This window comes from Ranitomeya imitator, chromosome 4 (assembly GCF_032444005.1).
Source record: "Ranitomeya imitator isolate aRanImi1 chromosome 4, aRanImi1.pri, whole genome shotgun sequence".
NCBI classification, from domain to species: Eukaryota; Metazoa; Chordata; class Amphibia; order Anura; family Dendrobatidae; genus Ranitomeya; species Ranitomeya imitator.
Genome location: NC_091285.1, coordinates 384831791 through 384849423, shown reverse-complemented (window position 1 = coordinate 384849423; position 17633 = coordinate 384831791). Strand labels below are relative to the sequence as shown.

The 17633-nt window shown below is 44.6% G+C and overlaps 1 protein-coding gene across 2 annotated transcripts in view; it reads left to right on the top strand.

Moving 5' to 3' along the window:
- Window positions 1-17633, top strand: part of CAMK1D (calcium/calmodulin dependent protein kinase ID) — a 431917-nt gene that overhangs the window by 192793 nt on the left and 221491 nt on the right. For both annotated transcript variants that reach the window (XM_069765212.1, XM_069765213.1), the window contains exon 2: window positions 17329-17460. In XM_069765212.1, the coding sequence (XP_069621313.1) occupies window positions 17329-17460 (132 nt within the window). The remainder of the gene's footprint in view (window positions 1-17328; window positions 17461-17633) is intronic.

The following is a 17633-nucleotide window of genomic DNA, read 5'->3' as shown; positions in this document are numbered from 1 at the left end:
GTGAAGTTAACCCATGTGTGTATCCTCATTGTACCGCAAAAAAGAGGGAAGAAGCCAGCACTGCTTATGGTCAGAACGCAAAAACTGAAGTGCAATTGCACATAAATTCTAACTGTATTTCAAATATGAGACATTTAGCAAACAATTGATCAATTCTTTGAGCTACCCCGCCACTTCACGGCAATCTCATAATGGGGCAGTCCTAATCTTCGTATTTTATTTACGTTGTGCCATTATGGCCTCCTGAATGTATAAAGAGTATAAAAAAAAAAAAGGACCACATTAAATGCTAACTGTACCTGGAGCATTTTCAGAATCACTCCCTTGGTGCCAGGAAAGGCAAGCGCAGGTAAAGGCCGATCAGGTCCAGTGCGGACATTTCAGATCTGGCTTCCACACTGCCAAACCCGCACCAAAGATGAAGGGTGAGACAGGCTGAGACACAGGTGCACAATTAACTTGAGCCTGAGGCGGGGCAGGGCTGCTGTGTGTGTGCACAGCAGCCTATCAATCACAGTGAACACAGAAAGAATGGCGCACATAACCCAGCGTGCGCGGCAACAGTGGTGGTCAGCCACATACCAATGCAAAGCAAAAAAGAGGGAAGAAGCCAGCACTGCTTATGGTCAGAACGCAAAAACTGAAGTGCAATTGCACATAAATTCTAACTGTATTTCAAATATGAGACATTTAGCAAACAATTGATCAATTCTTTGAGCTACCCCGCCACTTCACGGCAATCTCATAATGGGGCAGTCCTAATCTTCGTATTTTATTTACGTTGTGCCATTATGGCCTCCTGAATGTATAAAGAGTATAAAAAAAAAAAAAAGGACCACATTAAATGCTAACTGTACCTGGAGCATTTTCAGAATCACTCCCTTGGTGCCAGGAAAGGCAAGCGCAGGTAAAGGCCGATCAGGTCCAGTGCGGACATTTCAGATCTGGCTTCCACACTGCCAAACCCGCACCAAAGATGAAGGGTGAGACAGGCTGAGACACAGGTGCACAATTAACTTGAGCCTGAGGCGGGGCAGGGCTGCTGTGTGTGTGCACAGCAGCCTATCAATCACAGTGAACACAGAAAGAATGGCGCACATAACCCAGCGTGCGCGGCAACAGTGGTGGTCAGCCACATACCAATGCAAAGCAAAAAAGAGGGAAGAAGCCAGCACTGCTTATGGTCAGAACGCAAAAACTGAAGTGCAATTGCACATAAATTCTAACTGTATTTCAAATATGAGACATTTAGCAAACAATTGATCAATTCTTTGAGCTACCCCGCCACTTCACGGCAATCTCATAATGGGGCAGTCCTAATCTTCGTATTTTATTTACGTTGTGCCATTATGGCCTCCTGAATGTATAAAGAGTATAAAAAAAAAAAGGACCACATTAAATGCTAACTGTACCTGGAGCATTTTCAGAATCACTCCCTTGGTGCCAGGAAAGGCAAGCGCAGGTAAAGGCCGATCAGGTCCAGTGCGGACATTTCAGATCTGGCTTCCACACTGCCAAACCCGCACCAAAGATGAAGGGTGAGACAGGCTGAGACACAGGTGCACAATTAACTTGAGCCTGAGGCGGGGCAGGGCTGCTGTGTGTGTGCACAGCAGCCTATCAATCACAGTGAACACAGAAAGAATGGCGCACATAACCCAGCGTGCGCGGCAACAGTGGTGGTCAGCCACATACCAATGCAAAGCAAAAAAAACAGGGAAGAAGCCAGCACTGCTTATGGTCAGAACACAATAACTGAAGTGCAATTGCACATAAATTCTAACTGTATTTCAAATATGAGACATTTAGCAAACAATTGATCAATTCTTTGAGCTACCCCGCCACTTCACGGCAATCTCATAATGGGGCAGTCCTAATCTTCGTATTTTATTTACGTTGTGCCATTATGGCCTCCTGAATGTATAAAAAGTATAAAAAAAAAAAGGACCACATTAAATGCTAACTGTACCTGGAGCATTTTCAGAATCACTCCCTTGGTGCCAGGAAAGGCAAGCGCAGGTAAAGGCCGATCAGGTCCAGTGCGGACATTTCAGATCTGGCTTCCACACTGCCAAACCCGCACCAAAGATGAAGGGTGAGACAGGCTGAGACACAGGTGCACAATTAACTTGAGCCTGAGGCGGGGCAGGGCTGCTGTGTGTGTGCACAGCAGCCTATCAATCACAGTGAACACAGAAAGAATGGCGCACATAACCCAGCGTGCGCGGCAACAGTGGTGGTCAGCCACATACCAATGCAAAGCAAAAAAGAGGGAAGAAGCCAGCACTGCTTATGGTCAGAACGCAAAAACTGAAGTGCAATTGCACATAAATTCTAACTGTATTTCAAATATGAGACATTTAGCAAACAATTGATCAATTCTTTGAGCTACCCCGCCACTTCACGGCAATCTCATAATGGGGCAGTCCTAATCTTCGTATTTTATTTACGTTGTGCCATTATGGCCTCCTGAATGTATAAAGAGTATAAAAAAAAAAGGACCACATTAAATGCTAACTGTACCTGGAGCATTTTCAGAATCACTCCCTTGGTGCCAGGAAAGGCAAGCGCAGGTAAAGGCCGATCAGGTCCAGTGCGGACATTTCAGATCTGGCTTCCACACTGCCAAACCCGCACCAAAGATGAAGGGTGAGACAGGCTGAGACACAGGTGCACAATTAACTTGAGCCTGAGGCGGGGCAGGGCTGCTGTGTGTGTGCACAGCAGCCTATCAATCACAGTGAACACAGAAAGAATGGCGCACATAACCCAGCGTGCGCGGCAACAGTGGTGGTCAGCCACATACCAATGCAAAGCAAAAAAGAGGGAAGAAGCCAGCACTGCTTATGGTCAGAACGCAAAAACTGAAGTGCAATTGCACATAAATTCTAACTGTATTTCAAATATGAGACATTTAGCAAACAATTGATCAATTCTTTGAGCTACCCCGCCACTTCACGGCAATCTCATAATGGGGCAGTCCTAATCTTCGTATTTTATTTACGTTGTGCCATTATGGCCTCCTGAATGTATAAAGAGTATAAAAAAAAAAGGACCACATTAAATGCTAACTGTACCTGGAGCATTTTCAGAATCACTCCCTTGGTGCCAGGAAAGGCAAGCGCAGGTAAAGGCCGATCAGGTCCAGTGCGGACATTTCAGATCTGGCTTCCACACTGCCAAACCCGCACCAAAGATGAAGGGTGAGACAGGCTGAGACACAGGTGCACAATTAACTTGAGCCTGAGGCGGGGCAGGGCTGCTGTGTGTGTGCACAGCAGCCTATCAATCACAGTGAACACAGAAAGAATGGCGCACATAACCCAGCGTGCGCGGCAACGGTGGTCAGCCACATACCAATGCAAAGCAAAAAAGAGGGAAGAAGCCAGCACTGCTTATGGTCAGAACGCAAAAACTGAAGTGCAATTGCACATAAATTCTAACTGTATTTCAAATATGAGACATTTAGCAAACAATTGATCAATTCTTTGAGCTACCCCGCCACTTCACGGCAATCTCATAATGGGGCAGTCCTAATCTTCGTATTTTATTTACGTTGTGCCATTATGGCCTCCTGAATGTATAAAGAGTATAAAAAAAAAAAAAAGGACCACATTAAATGCTAACTGTACCTGGAGCATTTTCAGAATCACTCCCTTGGTGCCAGGAAAGGCAAGCGCAGGTAAAGGCCGATCAGGTCCAGTGCGGACATTTCAGATCTGGCTTCCACACTGCCAAACCCGCACCAAAGATGAAGGGCGAGACAGGCTGAGACACAGGTGCACAATTAACTTGAGCCTGAGGCGGGGCAGGGCTGCTGTGTGTGTGCACAGCAGCCTATCAATCACAGTGAACACAGAAAGAATGGCGCACACAACCCAGCGTGCGCGGCAACAGAGATCGCTTTCTTCATACAGGGTGAAGTTAACCCATGTGTGTATCCTCATTGTACCGCCATATAGTCCGTCATTACTTAGCAGCAGGTTCCATCTCTGCACGGTGGACCCCGGACTGCAAACGCACCTTATTATATCTATTTAAATATTTGGTGCGTTCCGCTAGCCCTAACACTACTACTCCCATCATCCAACACCTGCTGTCACTAATAACAATGAGAGCAGGAGCTGTGGATGGGAGTATTCATCAGCTGCTTCTGTGCTGTAAATAAATAATTTAAAAAAAATGGCGTGGGTTCCCCTGTATTTTTGTTAACCAGCCAGGCAAAACTCACAGCTGGGGGCTGCAACCCTCATCTGTCAGCTTCAGCAAGGCTAGTTATCAAGAATAGAGGGGTTCCCACGCCGTATTTTTTAATCATTTCATTAATTTTTGACAACCAACCTTGCTAAAGCAGACAGCTGAGAGCTGGTATTCTCAGGCTGGTAAGGGGCCATGGATATTGCCCCCCAGCCCAAAAATAGCAGCCCGCAGCTACCCAGAAAAGACAATTCTCTTTCTTTGCCCGCCTCTTCCCACTTTCCCTGTAGCGGTGGCAAGTGGGGTTAATATTTATGGGGTTAATGTCACCTTTGTGTTTTCCGGTGACATAAAGCCCACATCTTAGTAATGGAGAGGCTTCTATAAGACACCTATCCATTACTAATCCTACAGTTGTATTGTAAATAAAGACACAGCAAGCATAAAGTCCATTAATTGAAAGAAAGACACAGACTCCCTTTAATAATCTTAATTAAATCATACTTACTGCAACACCTAACTCCATCAAAGCCCTCGATCTCCTGTAATAAATAATAAACCAAAAATAATAAAACAACAATATACCATACCTGTCCATCGTTCTGTCCCACACCATGATCCATCTCTGGGGGATAAATAGTTTTCAACCAGGCTGAGAACCACTGGGGATTGAACTGCTGGGAGCGCAGCCTCAGTGAATGGAGAAGACGTTCTCGAGGTTACCTATGGTCACTAAGACTCTGTTCCCAGTCGGGCTGAGCTGCGGTGACGTCGGTGAGATCCCCACTAGCAGCGTGAGAGTTTTTCTAATCGATGCGCCTTTTCTGGGCAGCTGCGGGCTGCTATTTTTAGGCTGGGGGGCCAATACCCATGGCCCCTTGCCAGCCTGAGAATAACAGCCCCCAGCTGTCTGCTTTAGCAAGGTTGGTGTCAAAAATAGGAGGGACTCCACGCCGTTTTTTAAAATTATTTATTTAAGTAATTAAAAAATACGGGATGAGGACCCCTCTATTCTTGATACCGTATTTTTCGGACTATAAGACGCACCGGACTATAAGGCGCACCCAGGTTTTAGAGGTGGAAAATAGGGAAAAAAATATTTGAAGCTAAAAAATGTGGTAAAATATTTAATACCATAAATGACATACTATTATATGTGGTGTTATTATATATAATATGTTATTATGTTGGAAGCTGCAGGACCAGTGTGGTGTCTGTAAAGTATTGTATGAAGATGCTGGAGGGTGAGTATAAGAATGGGGGCACAGGGCTTATATTTAAAGCACCACTCCAGCACTGCAAAATAACACTGGAGTGCTGCTTTAAAATCCCATGGGAGAACTATAACTCCCAGCATGTCCTGCAGATCCTATGACATGCTGGGAGTTATAGTTCACCAAAGGAGTGGCAGAGTGCTTTATTGTGTTTTGTAAACACTAACCTCTTAAATGTGGCAGCCAGCCACACTGTGGTGAGGTTAAAGCTGGAGCGTCCCATGACTGCACACAGAGCAGCTGCAGATTCTAGTGGAGACTGGAGAGCCTGAAGGACCTGTTATGATGTCAGGAAGAGGGAGGGCTCTGAGCTGCCATGTGATGCTCCAGCCCACCCACTCCTGACATCATCACAGGTCCTCCTGCACAGAACTCAGCGTCCAGCCCAGGCATGGCAGGCAGGTATGCAGCCGTCTCCTCTCTCCCTTGGCCCCTGCTGCTGCCTCCTCTCCCCCAAACACACAGACCTGCCCAGCTGCTGCAGGAATCAGCGCTGGAGAAGCCATGTGTGTCCCTGCTTAAGCATTTGCTGCTCCTGGCTCACACTCAGCTGATAGGTGGGCGGGGAGCGGCTAATGAATATTCACTGCACTTAATCATCGGGAGCACATGGTTTCTCCAGCCTGATTCTGGGCAGCGGGGACATTCTGAAGTGGGATAACAGTGCGATCCCACTCACTGCTGCCCCCCTCCCCACATGCTACATCCGTACCATAAGACGCACCCACACTTTCCTTTCAAATTTGGAGGAAAAAAAGTGCGTCTCATGGTCGGAAAAATACGGTAATTAGCCTTGCTAAAGCTGACAGCAACCCCAGCTGTGAGTTTTGCCTGGCTGGTTAACAAAAATACAGGGGAACTCATGCTGTTTTTAAAAAATTATTTATTTACAGCGCAGGAGCAGCAGATGAATACTCCCATCTGCCACTCCTGCTATCGCTGTTATTAGCGGCAGCAAGTGTCAGATGATGGAAGCAGTTGTGCCATCAGCTGACACAAGTTTATACCTCCGATCACAGCCGAGCGCTCACACTGTCTTTTGACAGCGTGGGAACCACCACTCTCTGACCGGCAGTTATTAGATTTTCACTGTTGATCCAGCAATCATGCAACAATTGCTCTCTCTTGATACATTCTAAATTGATTGTCTACCCTTGGATATGATCTTTCTTTCTTAATCTAGTAGTAATGAAATTATGTGAACATTTTTTAATGCATCTATTTAGCGACTGGAGCTCCATTTTTGTAATAGATTGTTGTCCATAATCCCCTGCATAGATTACTAACAATGTGCAGACTTATAGTGAATGGTTAAATAATCGAATAGCCTTCCGCTATCACCAGGGAGAGCCCTGCATACTCATGATCATGTAATAAAACAATATGCGCTAAACTTCCCTGAGGGTTTGTTTCCACGGTCAGGATTGGCTTAGTATTTGCTCAGGATTTGACATAGGTGAAATCTGCATCTGTGGTCACTGACAGGTCACCTGCGTTTTTGATACGTTTTTTCCGAATGCGTTTTTGATGCGTTTTTTGAGTACATGCGTTTTTTACTTGAAATAAAGCTTATTGAAAGTTGGCTTCTGGGAAGGAAAAAAAGTGATTTCCTGTTTGCAGATAGGGTACGTGCACACAGTTAGTAAACGCTGCGGATTGGATGCTGCGTACATCTGCAGCGTCCAACCCGCAGCGGCCAGATGCTACAGCATAGTGGATGGGATTTCTTGAAATCCCATCTCCACTATGCGTTCAAAGACGCAGGCGGCAGACCTGCGTAACGGACATGCGGTGCGTCTCTCCAGACCGCAGCATGTCCATTTACGATACGGAGATGCTCCATCCCCACAGCGTAAATTTCCCATACACTATCATTAGATGCGATAAAACCGCATCTAATTATTAGTCATATGGGTAATAACTGCGGAAACGCAACTTACTATGCATGCAAACTAATTTACAAATGTTGAATCTGGTGTCACATCCGGAAGTACATGACGGACCGGTGTCACACTTGCGAGTGTGATGCGAGAAACTCACGCGATTGTCTCGCATCAACACTTGGCACTGCCGCCGGCACTCGGGACCGGAGCGTGCGGCTGCATACAAATACATGTAGCCACACACTCCAGTCCCGAGTGCCGGGTGTTGATGCGAGAGACTCGCATCACACTCGCAAGTGTGACACCGGCCACACAGGAATATGTACTGTCCTTTCCTCTTTTTTTTTTTTTTTAAACTAAATAAATCATTTTTTTTTTTAAATGGCGTGAGCTCCCGTGCAATTTTCAAAACCAGCAGAGGGAAAGCCATTGATTGGGGGCCGATCTTTACAGCCTGGGAAGGCGGTAATACCCATGGAGCTTCCCAGGCTATTAATATCAGCTCACAGCTGTATACTTAGCCTTTATTGGCTATTAAAATAGTTGGACCCCCAAAAAATGATGTGGGGGTCCCCCTATAATTAACCCCTTCATGACCATGGGATTTTTCATTTTTCCGTGTTCGTTTTTCACTCCCCTCCTTCCCAGAGCCATAACTTTTTAATTTTTCCGTCAATTTGGCCATGTGAGGGCTTATTTTTTGCGGGACGAGTTGTACTTTTGAACAACATCATTGGTTTTAGCATGTCGTGTACTAGAAAACAGGAAAAAAATTCCAAGTGCGGTGAAATTGCAAAAAAAGTGCAATCCCACACTTGTTTTTTGTTTGGCTTTTTTGCTAGGTTCACTAAATGCTAAAACTGACCTGCCATTATGATTCTCCAGGTCAGTACGAGTTCATAGACACCTAACATCACTAGGTTATTTTTTTAACTAAGTGGTGAAAAAAAATTCCAAACTTTGCTAAAAAAAAAAAAATTGCGCCATTTTCCGATACTCGTAGCGTCTCCATTTTTCGTGATCTGGGGTCGGTTGAGGGCTTATTTTTTGTGTGCCGAGATGACGTTTTTAATGATAGCATTTCGGTGCAGATACGTTCTTTTGATCGCCCGTTATTGCATTTTAATGCAATGTCGCGGCGACCAAAAAAACGTAATTCTGGTGTTTCGAATTTTTTTCTCGCTGCGCCGTTTAGCGATCAGGTTAATGCTTTTTTTTATTTGATAGATCGGGTGATTCTGAGCACGGCGATACCAAATATGTGTAGATTTGATATTTTTTTTATTGATTTATTTTGATTGGGGCGAAAGGGGGGTGATTTAAACTTTTATATTTTTTTTATTTTTTTTAACATTTTTTTCAACTTTTTTTTTTTACTTTTGCCATGCTTCAATAGCCTCCATGGGAGGCTAGAAGCAGGCACAACGCGATCGGCTCTGCTACATAGCAGCGATCTGCTGATCGCTGCTATGTAGCAGAAATGCAGGTGTGCTGTGAGCGCCGACCACAGGGTGGCGCTCACAGCCACCGGCAATCAGTAACCATAGAGGTCTCTAGGACCTCTATGGTTACCATCCAGACGCATCGCCGACCCCCGATCATGTGACGGGGGTCGGCGATGACGTCATTTCCGGCCGCCCGGCCGGAAGCGGTAGTTAAATGCCGCTGTCTGCGTTTGACAGCGGCATTTAACTAGTTAATAGGTGCGGGCAGATCGCGATTCTGCCCGCGCCTATTACGGGCACATGTCAGCTGTTCAAAACAGCTGACATGTCCCGGCTTTGGTGCGGGCTCACCGCGGAGCCCTGCATCAAAGCAGGGGATCTGACCTTGGACGTACTATCCCGTCCAAGGTCAGATAGGGGTTAATAACCAGCAAAGGCTAGGCAGACAGCTGCGGGCTGATATTAATAGCCTATGAAGGGACCATGGATATTGCCCTCCCAGCTACAAACACCAGCTCTCATCCGCCCCTGAAATGGTGCATCTCTAAGATGCTCCAATTCCGGCACTTAGCCTCATTTTTCCCACTTGCCCTGTAGCGGTGGAAAGTGGGGGAATAGTTTGGGGGTTAATGTCATCTTTGTAATGTAATAATAATAATAATAATTTTTATTTATATAGCGCCAACATATTCCGCAGCGCTTTACAAATTATAGAGGGGACTTGTACAGACAATAGACATTACAGCATAACAGAAATACAGTTCAAAACAGATACCAGGAGGAATGAGGGCCCTGCTCGCAAGCTTACAAACTATGAGGAAAAGGGGAGACACGAGAGGTGGATGGTAACAATTGCTTTAGTTATTCGGACCGGCCATAGTGTAAGGCTCGGGTGTTCATGTAAAGCTGCATGAACCAGTTAATTGCCTAAGTATGTAGCAGTAACGACAGAGGGCTATTAACTGCATAAAGTGAATGAGAACATAGGCCACACAGGGATCGTTAGGTTAATGCATTGAGGCGGTAGGCCAGTCTGAACAAATGAGTTTTTAGGGTACGCTTAAAACTGTGGGGATTGGGGATTAATCGTATTAACCTAGGTAGTGCATTCCAAAGAATCGGCGCAGCACGTGTAAAGTCTTGGAGACGGGAGTGGGAGGTTCTGATTATTGAGGATGCTAACCTGAGGTCATTAGCGGAGCGGAGGGCACGGGTAGGGTGGTAGACTGAGACCAGAGAGGAGATGTAGGGTGGTGCTGAGCCATGGAGTGCTTTGTGGATGAGGGTAGTAGTTTTGTACTGGATTCTGGAGTGGATGGGTAGCCAGTGTATTGACTGGCACAAGGTAGAGGCATCGGTGTAACGGTTGGTGAGGAATATGATCCTGGCAGCAGCATTCAGCACAGATTGGAGCGGGGAAAGTTTGGTAAGAGGGAGGCCGATTAGTAGAGAGTTACAATAGTCCAGACGAGAATGAATAAGTGAAACAGTAAGAGTTTTTGCAGAGTCGAAAGTAAGAAAAGGGCGAATTCTCGAAATGTTTGTGACATCAAGCCCATTAGTAATGGAGAGGCGTCAATGAGACACCTATCCATTACTAATCCTATAGTTATTACAGGTTAAATTATGACACAGCCAGAATAAAGTATTTTAATGAAATGAAACACAACACAGTTTTCCCATCTTTATTGTTCTACTAATTCCCCGAATCCCCCGCTCTCTTGCAAAATAAATAAATAAAGCAACACAAATACTCCCTGATCTGACGTAGTCCTTAATAACGAGTGTCCCACGACGAGTCCAGCTCTGCTACATCTTGATGCCGGACATCCAGATGTAGCAGAGCTTGTAGATGACCGCCGGAGATTACTCTCCGTCAGTCACCTGCACTGCAGTTCTCACAATCAGCTGATCGTGAGAACCAGCCTAGTGATCGGAGGTAACCCCGGTGGTCACGTGCACGGCAGTTCTCGCGGTGAGCTCAGTCATTGCGAGAACGGCAGTGGATGCGGACTTCCGGCTGTCACAAGGTAAGAGATTATTTAAATTAGTTTGCATGCGTAGTAAGCTGCGTTTTTGCACTTATTACGCATGTGACTAATAATTAGATGCGGTTTTACCACATCTAATGTTAGGGTTTCCACAGGGCGTATTGGCAACGCTTTGGATGCAGCGGATAACCCGCTCCGCCGAAAGCCCTTTAGTACACGTGTCGTGATTCCGCGTGTGTTCATTGAACACATGCGAAATCACCGCATCCTATACATAGACTGTGTTATTTATCTTGCGGAGACTGAGCGTCTCTGCAAGATAAATAGACATGCTGTGGTCTATAAAGACGCGCCACATGTCCGGTTATGCAGGTCCGCCACCTGCATGTTTCATAAAATCCCCTCCACTATGCTGTAACATCTGGACGCTGCAGCTGTATGCATCGTCCAATCCGCAGCAAAAACTCAAGCAATACGCTCAGTGGAAACATACCCAAAGTATATGGGAAATTTACTCTGCGGAGACGGAGCGCCTCCGCATCATAAATAGACATGCGGCGGTCTATAAAGATGTGGCGTATGTCCGGATACGCATGTCTTTTTTTTATCAGATAGATTTTTATTATCCGCAAAGAATAAACAATCAGAATATTTCTCATGACAATGTTTAATTAAACATTTACAGATAACTTTTTCCCCCCGACCCAGGGCCCCCCCACCCCGCCCAACCCCAGAGACCTCAGCCAGAGCCACCCCACTTCCCATCATCATACAAACATTTGAATAAACATCCGTTATATTTCCATTGAATACTAGGCTCCCTATATTTTCATTTATCATCCTAATTCAAGTCCATCCACGGTTGCCACAGCTTGTGGAAGATGTCCAGCTTATTCCTTTTCGTGTAGATACTTTTCTCCAAAGTAAGTATATGCTCCGTTTGCTTAAGAAAGTCTCTTCTTGTTGGAGGTTCCTCTCTAATCCAAAATTTGGCGATCAATTTCCTAGCAATGACTAACAATCGTGCAATAGCTATTTTAAACATGTTGTCCGTAACAATTTCCTCCACATATCCCAATATGCAAGTCAGTGGAACCCTAGGGACAGAACATCCATACACCAGTTCAATACGATTTAAAACAACTATCCAGAAAGAGGACAGTCTAGGGCACTGCCACATCATATGCAATATCCCCGCCTGGGATTGTGAGCACCGAGGGCATTCCGAGTTCTGCCTAAGCCCAGCCTGGAACAACCTGTCAGGGGTTCTATAGGCCCTATGGATTACGAATAACTGTGATAGCCTGCCTGGTTCACTCATTGATATCTTGGGCACATATTCTAGGACCCACTCCCATCTATCATTGTCAATTATTCCCAATTCAGCTTCCCATTTCCCTTTGGCTCGGATGGGATATTTTTCCAGGGAAGAAAAAAGTAGAAACCCATATATTTCTGAAATCGCCCCCTTCGTGCAGCTATTCTTAAGGATATAGTCGAGCATGAGATCAATCTGTACCACTTTGGCTCCCCTTTTATTCTGTGCCTGATAAGCATGAGAGATACGATTATACTGGAACAATTCAGACCGTGGCAACTGAAATTCTTCCTGCAACTCCTAAAAATGTTTTAAGTCTGCCCTGACTTATCAGCTGCCCCAGCCGTTTAATACCTGCTGCAGACCAAAAGTGAAAACCCTCCCTCTGCCTAAATTCCGGTAGATAAATGTTGTCCCAAATAGGCGAGAATCTGGTGAACCCATTCACTTCCCTAATGAGTTTGACTTTTTCCCATACTCTGTGAATTAATCTGATAGTGCACCCCTGTGAACCCATTTTTTTGAATTGTCCTCCCTCCAAACTCACTCAAAACGTCTGCCTGTAGTAAGAACCTCAAGCTATTAGGTATTTGCACACTCCCTGCCTCCTCCCCCCATCCTTTGAGATGTTGACACTGTGCTGCTAAGAAGTATAGCCATGGATTAGGAAGTGCAAGACCCCCCTCTGTTTTGGCCCTCTGAAGTATCTCCTGTTTAAACCTAGGACTCTTTCCTCCCCATATTAATTCCCCTAACAGAGACCTAATCTTACGGAATCTGCACTGTGTAATCCAAATGGGAGAGTTATGTAGCACGTACAACAACTGTGGCATTACAATCATCTTTAAGAGGTTCACCCTACCAACCACTGATAAATGTAATTTGTTCCATGCCGCAATCTTGGTACGAATTTTCTGCATTATCGGACTTAAATTCAGTTCCTCAAAGGTAGTTAGAGGAAGAGCAATCTGAATACCCAAATATTTGAATTTTTGAACAATCTTTAATTTCGTGGTTATCGCCCTCTCTCCACTGCCCATACTGTCCCCCTCAATCAACAACATACAAGACTTATCCCAGTTTATTGTGAGACCCGAAAACCGACCAAACTCCTCAATCAAAGCAACCCCATTGCACAGGGACCTTTCAGAATCCTCCAGGAACAACAAAATATCGTCAGCATATAATGCAATTTTGTCTTCCCTCCTACCATAGATGAAACCTCTAACCTCCTGAGCACCTCTTATTTTAGCCGCTAACGGATCCACGGCCAGAGCGAAGAGCAACGGGGACAGCGGACACCCCTGTCTGGTACCCCTAAACAGCGGGAAACTCTCTGACAAATTATTATTAACTCTAATTTTTGCCGTTGGGAACGAGTACAGCAACTTAACCCAGGAGATGAATTCTGGACCAAACCCCAGGCGATCCAGTACCGACCACAAGTAACTCCACTCCACACAATCAAAGGCCTTGTGGGCATCTAAAGACACCACAACTCTTTTTTTCCGGCATTGTCTGCAGGAATTTGCATATTTAAAAATAGCCTTCTCAAGTTAATTGCTGTGGATTTATTGGGCATAAAGCCAGACTGGTCTGGGTGAATCAATTTATCGATCACTTGGGACAGCCTGTTCGCCAGGGCCTTCACCAAAATCTTTATGTCAGCCGTTAGAAGTGAAATTGGTCTATACGACTCCGGCTGTTGAGGATCTTTATCAGCTTTAGGAATAACCACCACAATGGCCTCTCTCATTGATGGGGGCAGCACTCCCCTCTCCAACGACTCAGAGAACACTCGCTCCAATTTGGGCATTAACTCTGCATTAAGAATTTTATAAACCTCTACTGGGATACCGTCCGTCCCCGGAGCCTTGCCCCCCGCCATATTCGCCAAAGCCGCCTTCAATTCTTCCTCCCCAAGCGGTCTATCCATCCACTCCCTTTCCTCTCTAACTAGTCTGGGTAAGTCAACCTCTTTCAAATAACTATTCATTTCCTCAGGACTTTTATCCACCCTAGAGGAATATAATTTACTATAAAATCTCCGAAAAACGTCTAAAATTTCCCCCCCCCGAGTAACCGTTTTACCTTCCTCTGTTCTTATGGAGTATACATGTTAAGAATCCCGCTGCGCAGAAACCACCACCGAGAGCAAATGTCCCACCTTCTCTCCCTCAGAATAAAATGTTTCCTTTTGAAAGGCTCTCAACCTATCTGCCCTACGCATATGGAGTTCATCGACCGCTACCTGAGCCGCCCTCATACGAAGTTGTGCTTCTCTTGAATTCTGAGAGGCCAGTGTCTCTTCCGCCACCCTCAGCTCCTCCATCACTGCATTGTCTTGAATTTTAGACTTAGTTTTATGTTTCGAGATGTCCCGGAATAAAATTCCTCTCAGGTATGCCTTCATGGTGTCCCACACTACAAGATTCCCCACACTCCCTTCGTTAATCCTGAAAAACTCCCCGAGTTCAGTTCCCACCTGTTCCATATCCAAATACTGTAGCCAGGAGGGGTGAAATTTCCATCCCAACCCCGTCAGACCACTCTTCCCTGTCATTTGTACCGAGACCAGTACTGGGCTATGGTCCGATATTACTCTAGGCCTATACTCCACCTCATGTATTAGATTATTCACCCCCCCATTTCCCAAAGCCACATCAATGCGAGATAAAGATCCGTATGTTGCTGAATAACATGAGTAGGCATATGTCCTAGGATTACGCACCCGCCACAAATCTATCCATCCTATTTCTCTTAGATAATTTCCAAAAGGAGTAGAGTTCCCTTCACTTCTCAACTCCGCATGTCTACCCTTGTCCCAGTGATCATTAGATATATTGTTCACATCCCCCACTATAAGGAGGGGCACCCCATCCCACCTACCCGTAATTTCCAGAATCTCCTGTATCTTTTTCTTGGAATATGGTGGTGGAATATAAATTGACACAATACAAATTAACCTGTTAAATATCTTGCATACTAAAAACACAAATTGGCCGTCTTTATCGGTGGTTACCTCAATCTCTTCAAACGGAACACTAACGTGTATCAAAATTGACACACCTCTGGCATAATTTGAGAACGTTGAGTGATACGCCTTTCTCACCCATCTCTTCTGTAGAATAGCAACCTTTTCCTTCACTAGGTGAGTTTCCGGATACGCATGTCTGGCGCCTGAGTCTCTGAACGCATAGTGGAGATGGGATTTCATGAAATCCCCTCCATTATGCTGTAACGTCAAACCCGCAGTGTTCCCTGACCGTGGAAATATACCCTAAGGGATGACTGAAGGTAGCTAGAATGAAATTATGTCTTTGCAAAAAAATATAGGGCTTTCTGAATTGGAGGTGCCGTTTTCTTTAATGAGGCATAGTGCTGGGATCTGGTTTTAGAGACCCTATTACAAAAACTAGAGCCAATTCCACCCCTATGTCCTGATCTGGCAGGATTGAAGACACTGAGGGTGCACCTGTTTTACCATATGCCACAATACAGTTCACAGTTCATTTTTAGCACAGAATATCCTGCTGTAACGTGATCGATGAGCAGCTTGTTAGAATAGGCATCTGTATGCATGGATTTTATTGTACTGCATTATATTATATTCTTTTACAATCTCATCCAAAATACCAGCAACTATAAGAACACATTTGTACAGACAAGACGAACTATAGCTTGCTATGTCTAGATTTCTAAATGCTTATTTATAGATGTGCTGTTGAGTCAGAAAACGCTTTGATGGAAGTTAAAGGGACGCTAGCAATGGGAAGAGCCCATGAAGTGAGCGCAGCTTCGATAAAGATATGCCTGTGGCACCCTTCTGTTGTGGACATGTGTTCGGGGGATGCATTCAATATTTAATATTACTTCTACTTAGCAATACACAAATCATAAAACATTAGATATGTTAGAACTACCAATGCAATGTTGAGATACCCAGATTTTAGATAAAGTAACAAGACATTCAGAAAACAGTGAAGTGACAAATTCTCTTTCAATTAGTTTTTAAGAGACCTAGTCCATGTGGCTCAGAAACAGAAGTTATTAACAACACTAAAGGCGTTGCAAATTTCTCCAGTGCATTTTACAAAATTCGGCATTTTTGGTGGGATGCCAACATTAAAGAGGTTGTCCACTACTTTTTTCTTTGATGACCTATCCTTAGAGGGCTTTCACAATACGTTTTGTATTTCCCGTCGGGGCATACGCCCTAAATGGTGATGGCAGACCAAACAAGAGCTCTGCCGTGCACGGTTTTCGGAAGTGTATGCCTACAGGAGGCAGACACGCCCGAAAATGATGCACGATTGTCAATGTGTGATTGGCTGGGATCCTACGCCCAGCGTCCCCGCTGCTCTCAGCCTGTCGGAATGTAATGATTGCGGAGCTGTTCTGTCTTCTGATAGTGGCCATAGCAGAGTGCTACACATCCGCCTCCCTTTGATTTGATTAGATTAGGAGGCCGAGGTGCAGCACTCTGGCATGACCATTATTAGAAGACGGAGAAACTACGCAATCACGCAGCTGCCGACACCAAGAGCAGCTGATCAGCGGGGGTGCCTGGTGTCGGATCCAGACCAATCAAACATTGATAGCTCATCAATGAAAAAGTAGTGGACAACCTATTTAATTATTTACTTCTATTTTGACCATAGTGCTGACTTCCTAACCCCTCACATTAGCCCATGTTCACAGTGGGCTTACAATACAGAATAGAGTAATTATTGTATGTAGGTTTTGAAACTTGTAATGGAAACTCAAGGAAACCCTCATCAAATTACTATCTGATATAAAATGGATTTATTGGTTTAGAAAACCCAGTTTCGAAAAAATCCTTAGGACCATTAGCTATTAACTAGAGATGAGAGTGTTAACGCCAAGCGTCTATAGATTTGCAGGACTTGCCATGTAAGTGCATTAGATCCTTAGCCCGTGCTTTTCACTGGTAACTATGTAATTGCAGGGGAATTGAACACTTGCTGCTGGTTCCTGAATAGACTACAGTCGGACACCCTATAATCAACTGAGCATTAAAGATTCCTGATAAAGAAAAGAAAAACAAGGAGTCGATGTTGTAGCATGATGATTTCATTCTGATTTCCTAAACGTGGGGAGACCTGAATAGTGCAAGATCATTTTACACTTCTATAAAATGTAAATATAGTAAATCTTTCTAGCAAAATAACTAACTTCTTGCTTTTTCTTTCTCCATAGGGGGGCATTTTCAGAAGTTGTTCTAGCTGATGAAAAGCTAACTGGTAAACTTTTTGCTGTGAAGTGTATTCCAAAGAAAGCACTAAAGGGAAAAGAAAGCAGCATAGAAAATGAAATTACTGTTCTGAAGAAGTAAGTATCTGTGATATTAAGCAACAATAAGAAAAATCACAATATCCCAGATGATGTTTCTATTTTCCTTTATTTCTGCTGTACATCTGCAAAGCTGTCCTGAACTCTCAGATACACTTACTATCATCAATGTACTTATGAAGGTTATACAATATTGATGACTTATCCTCACC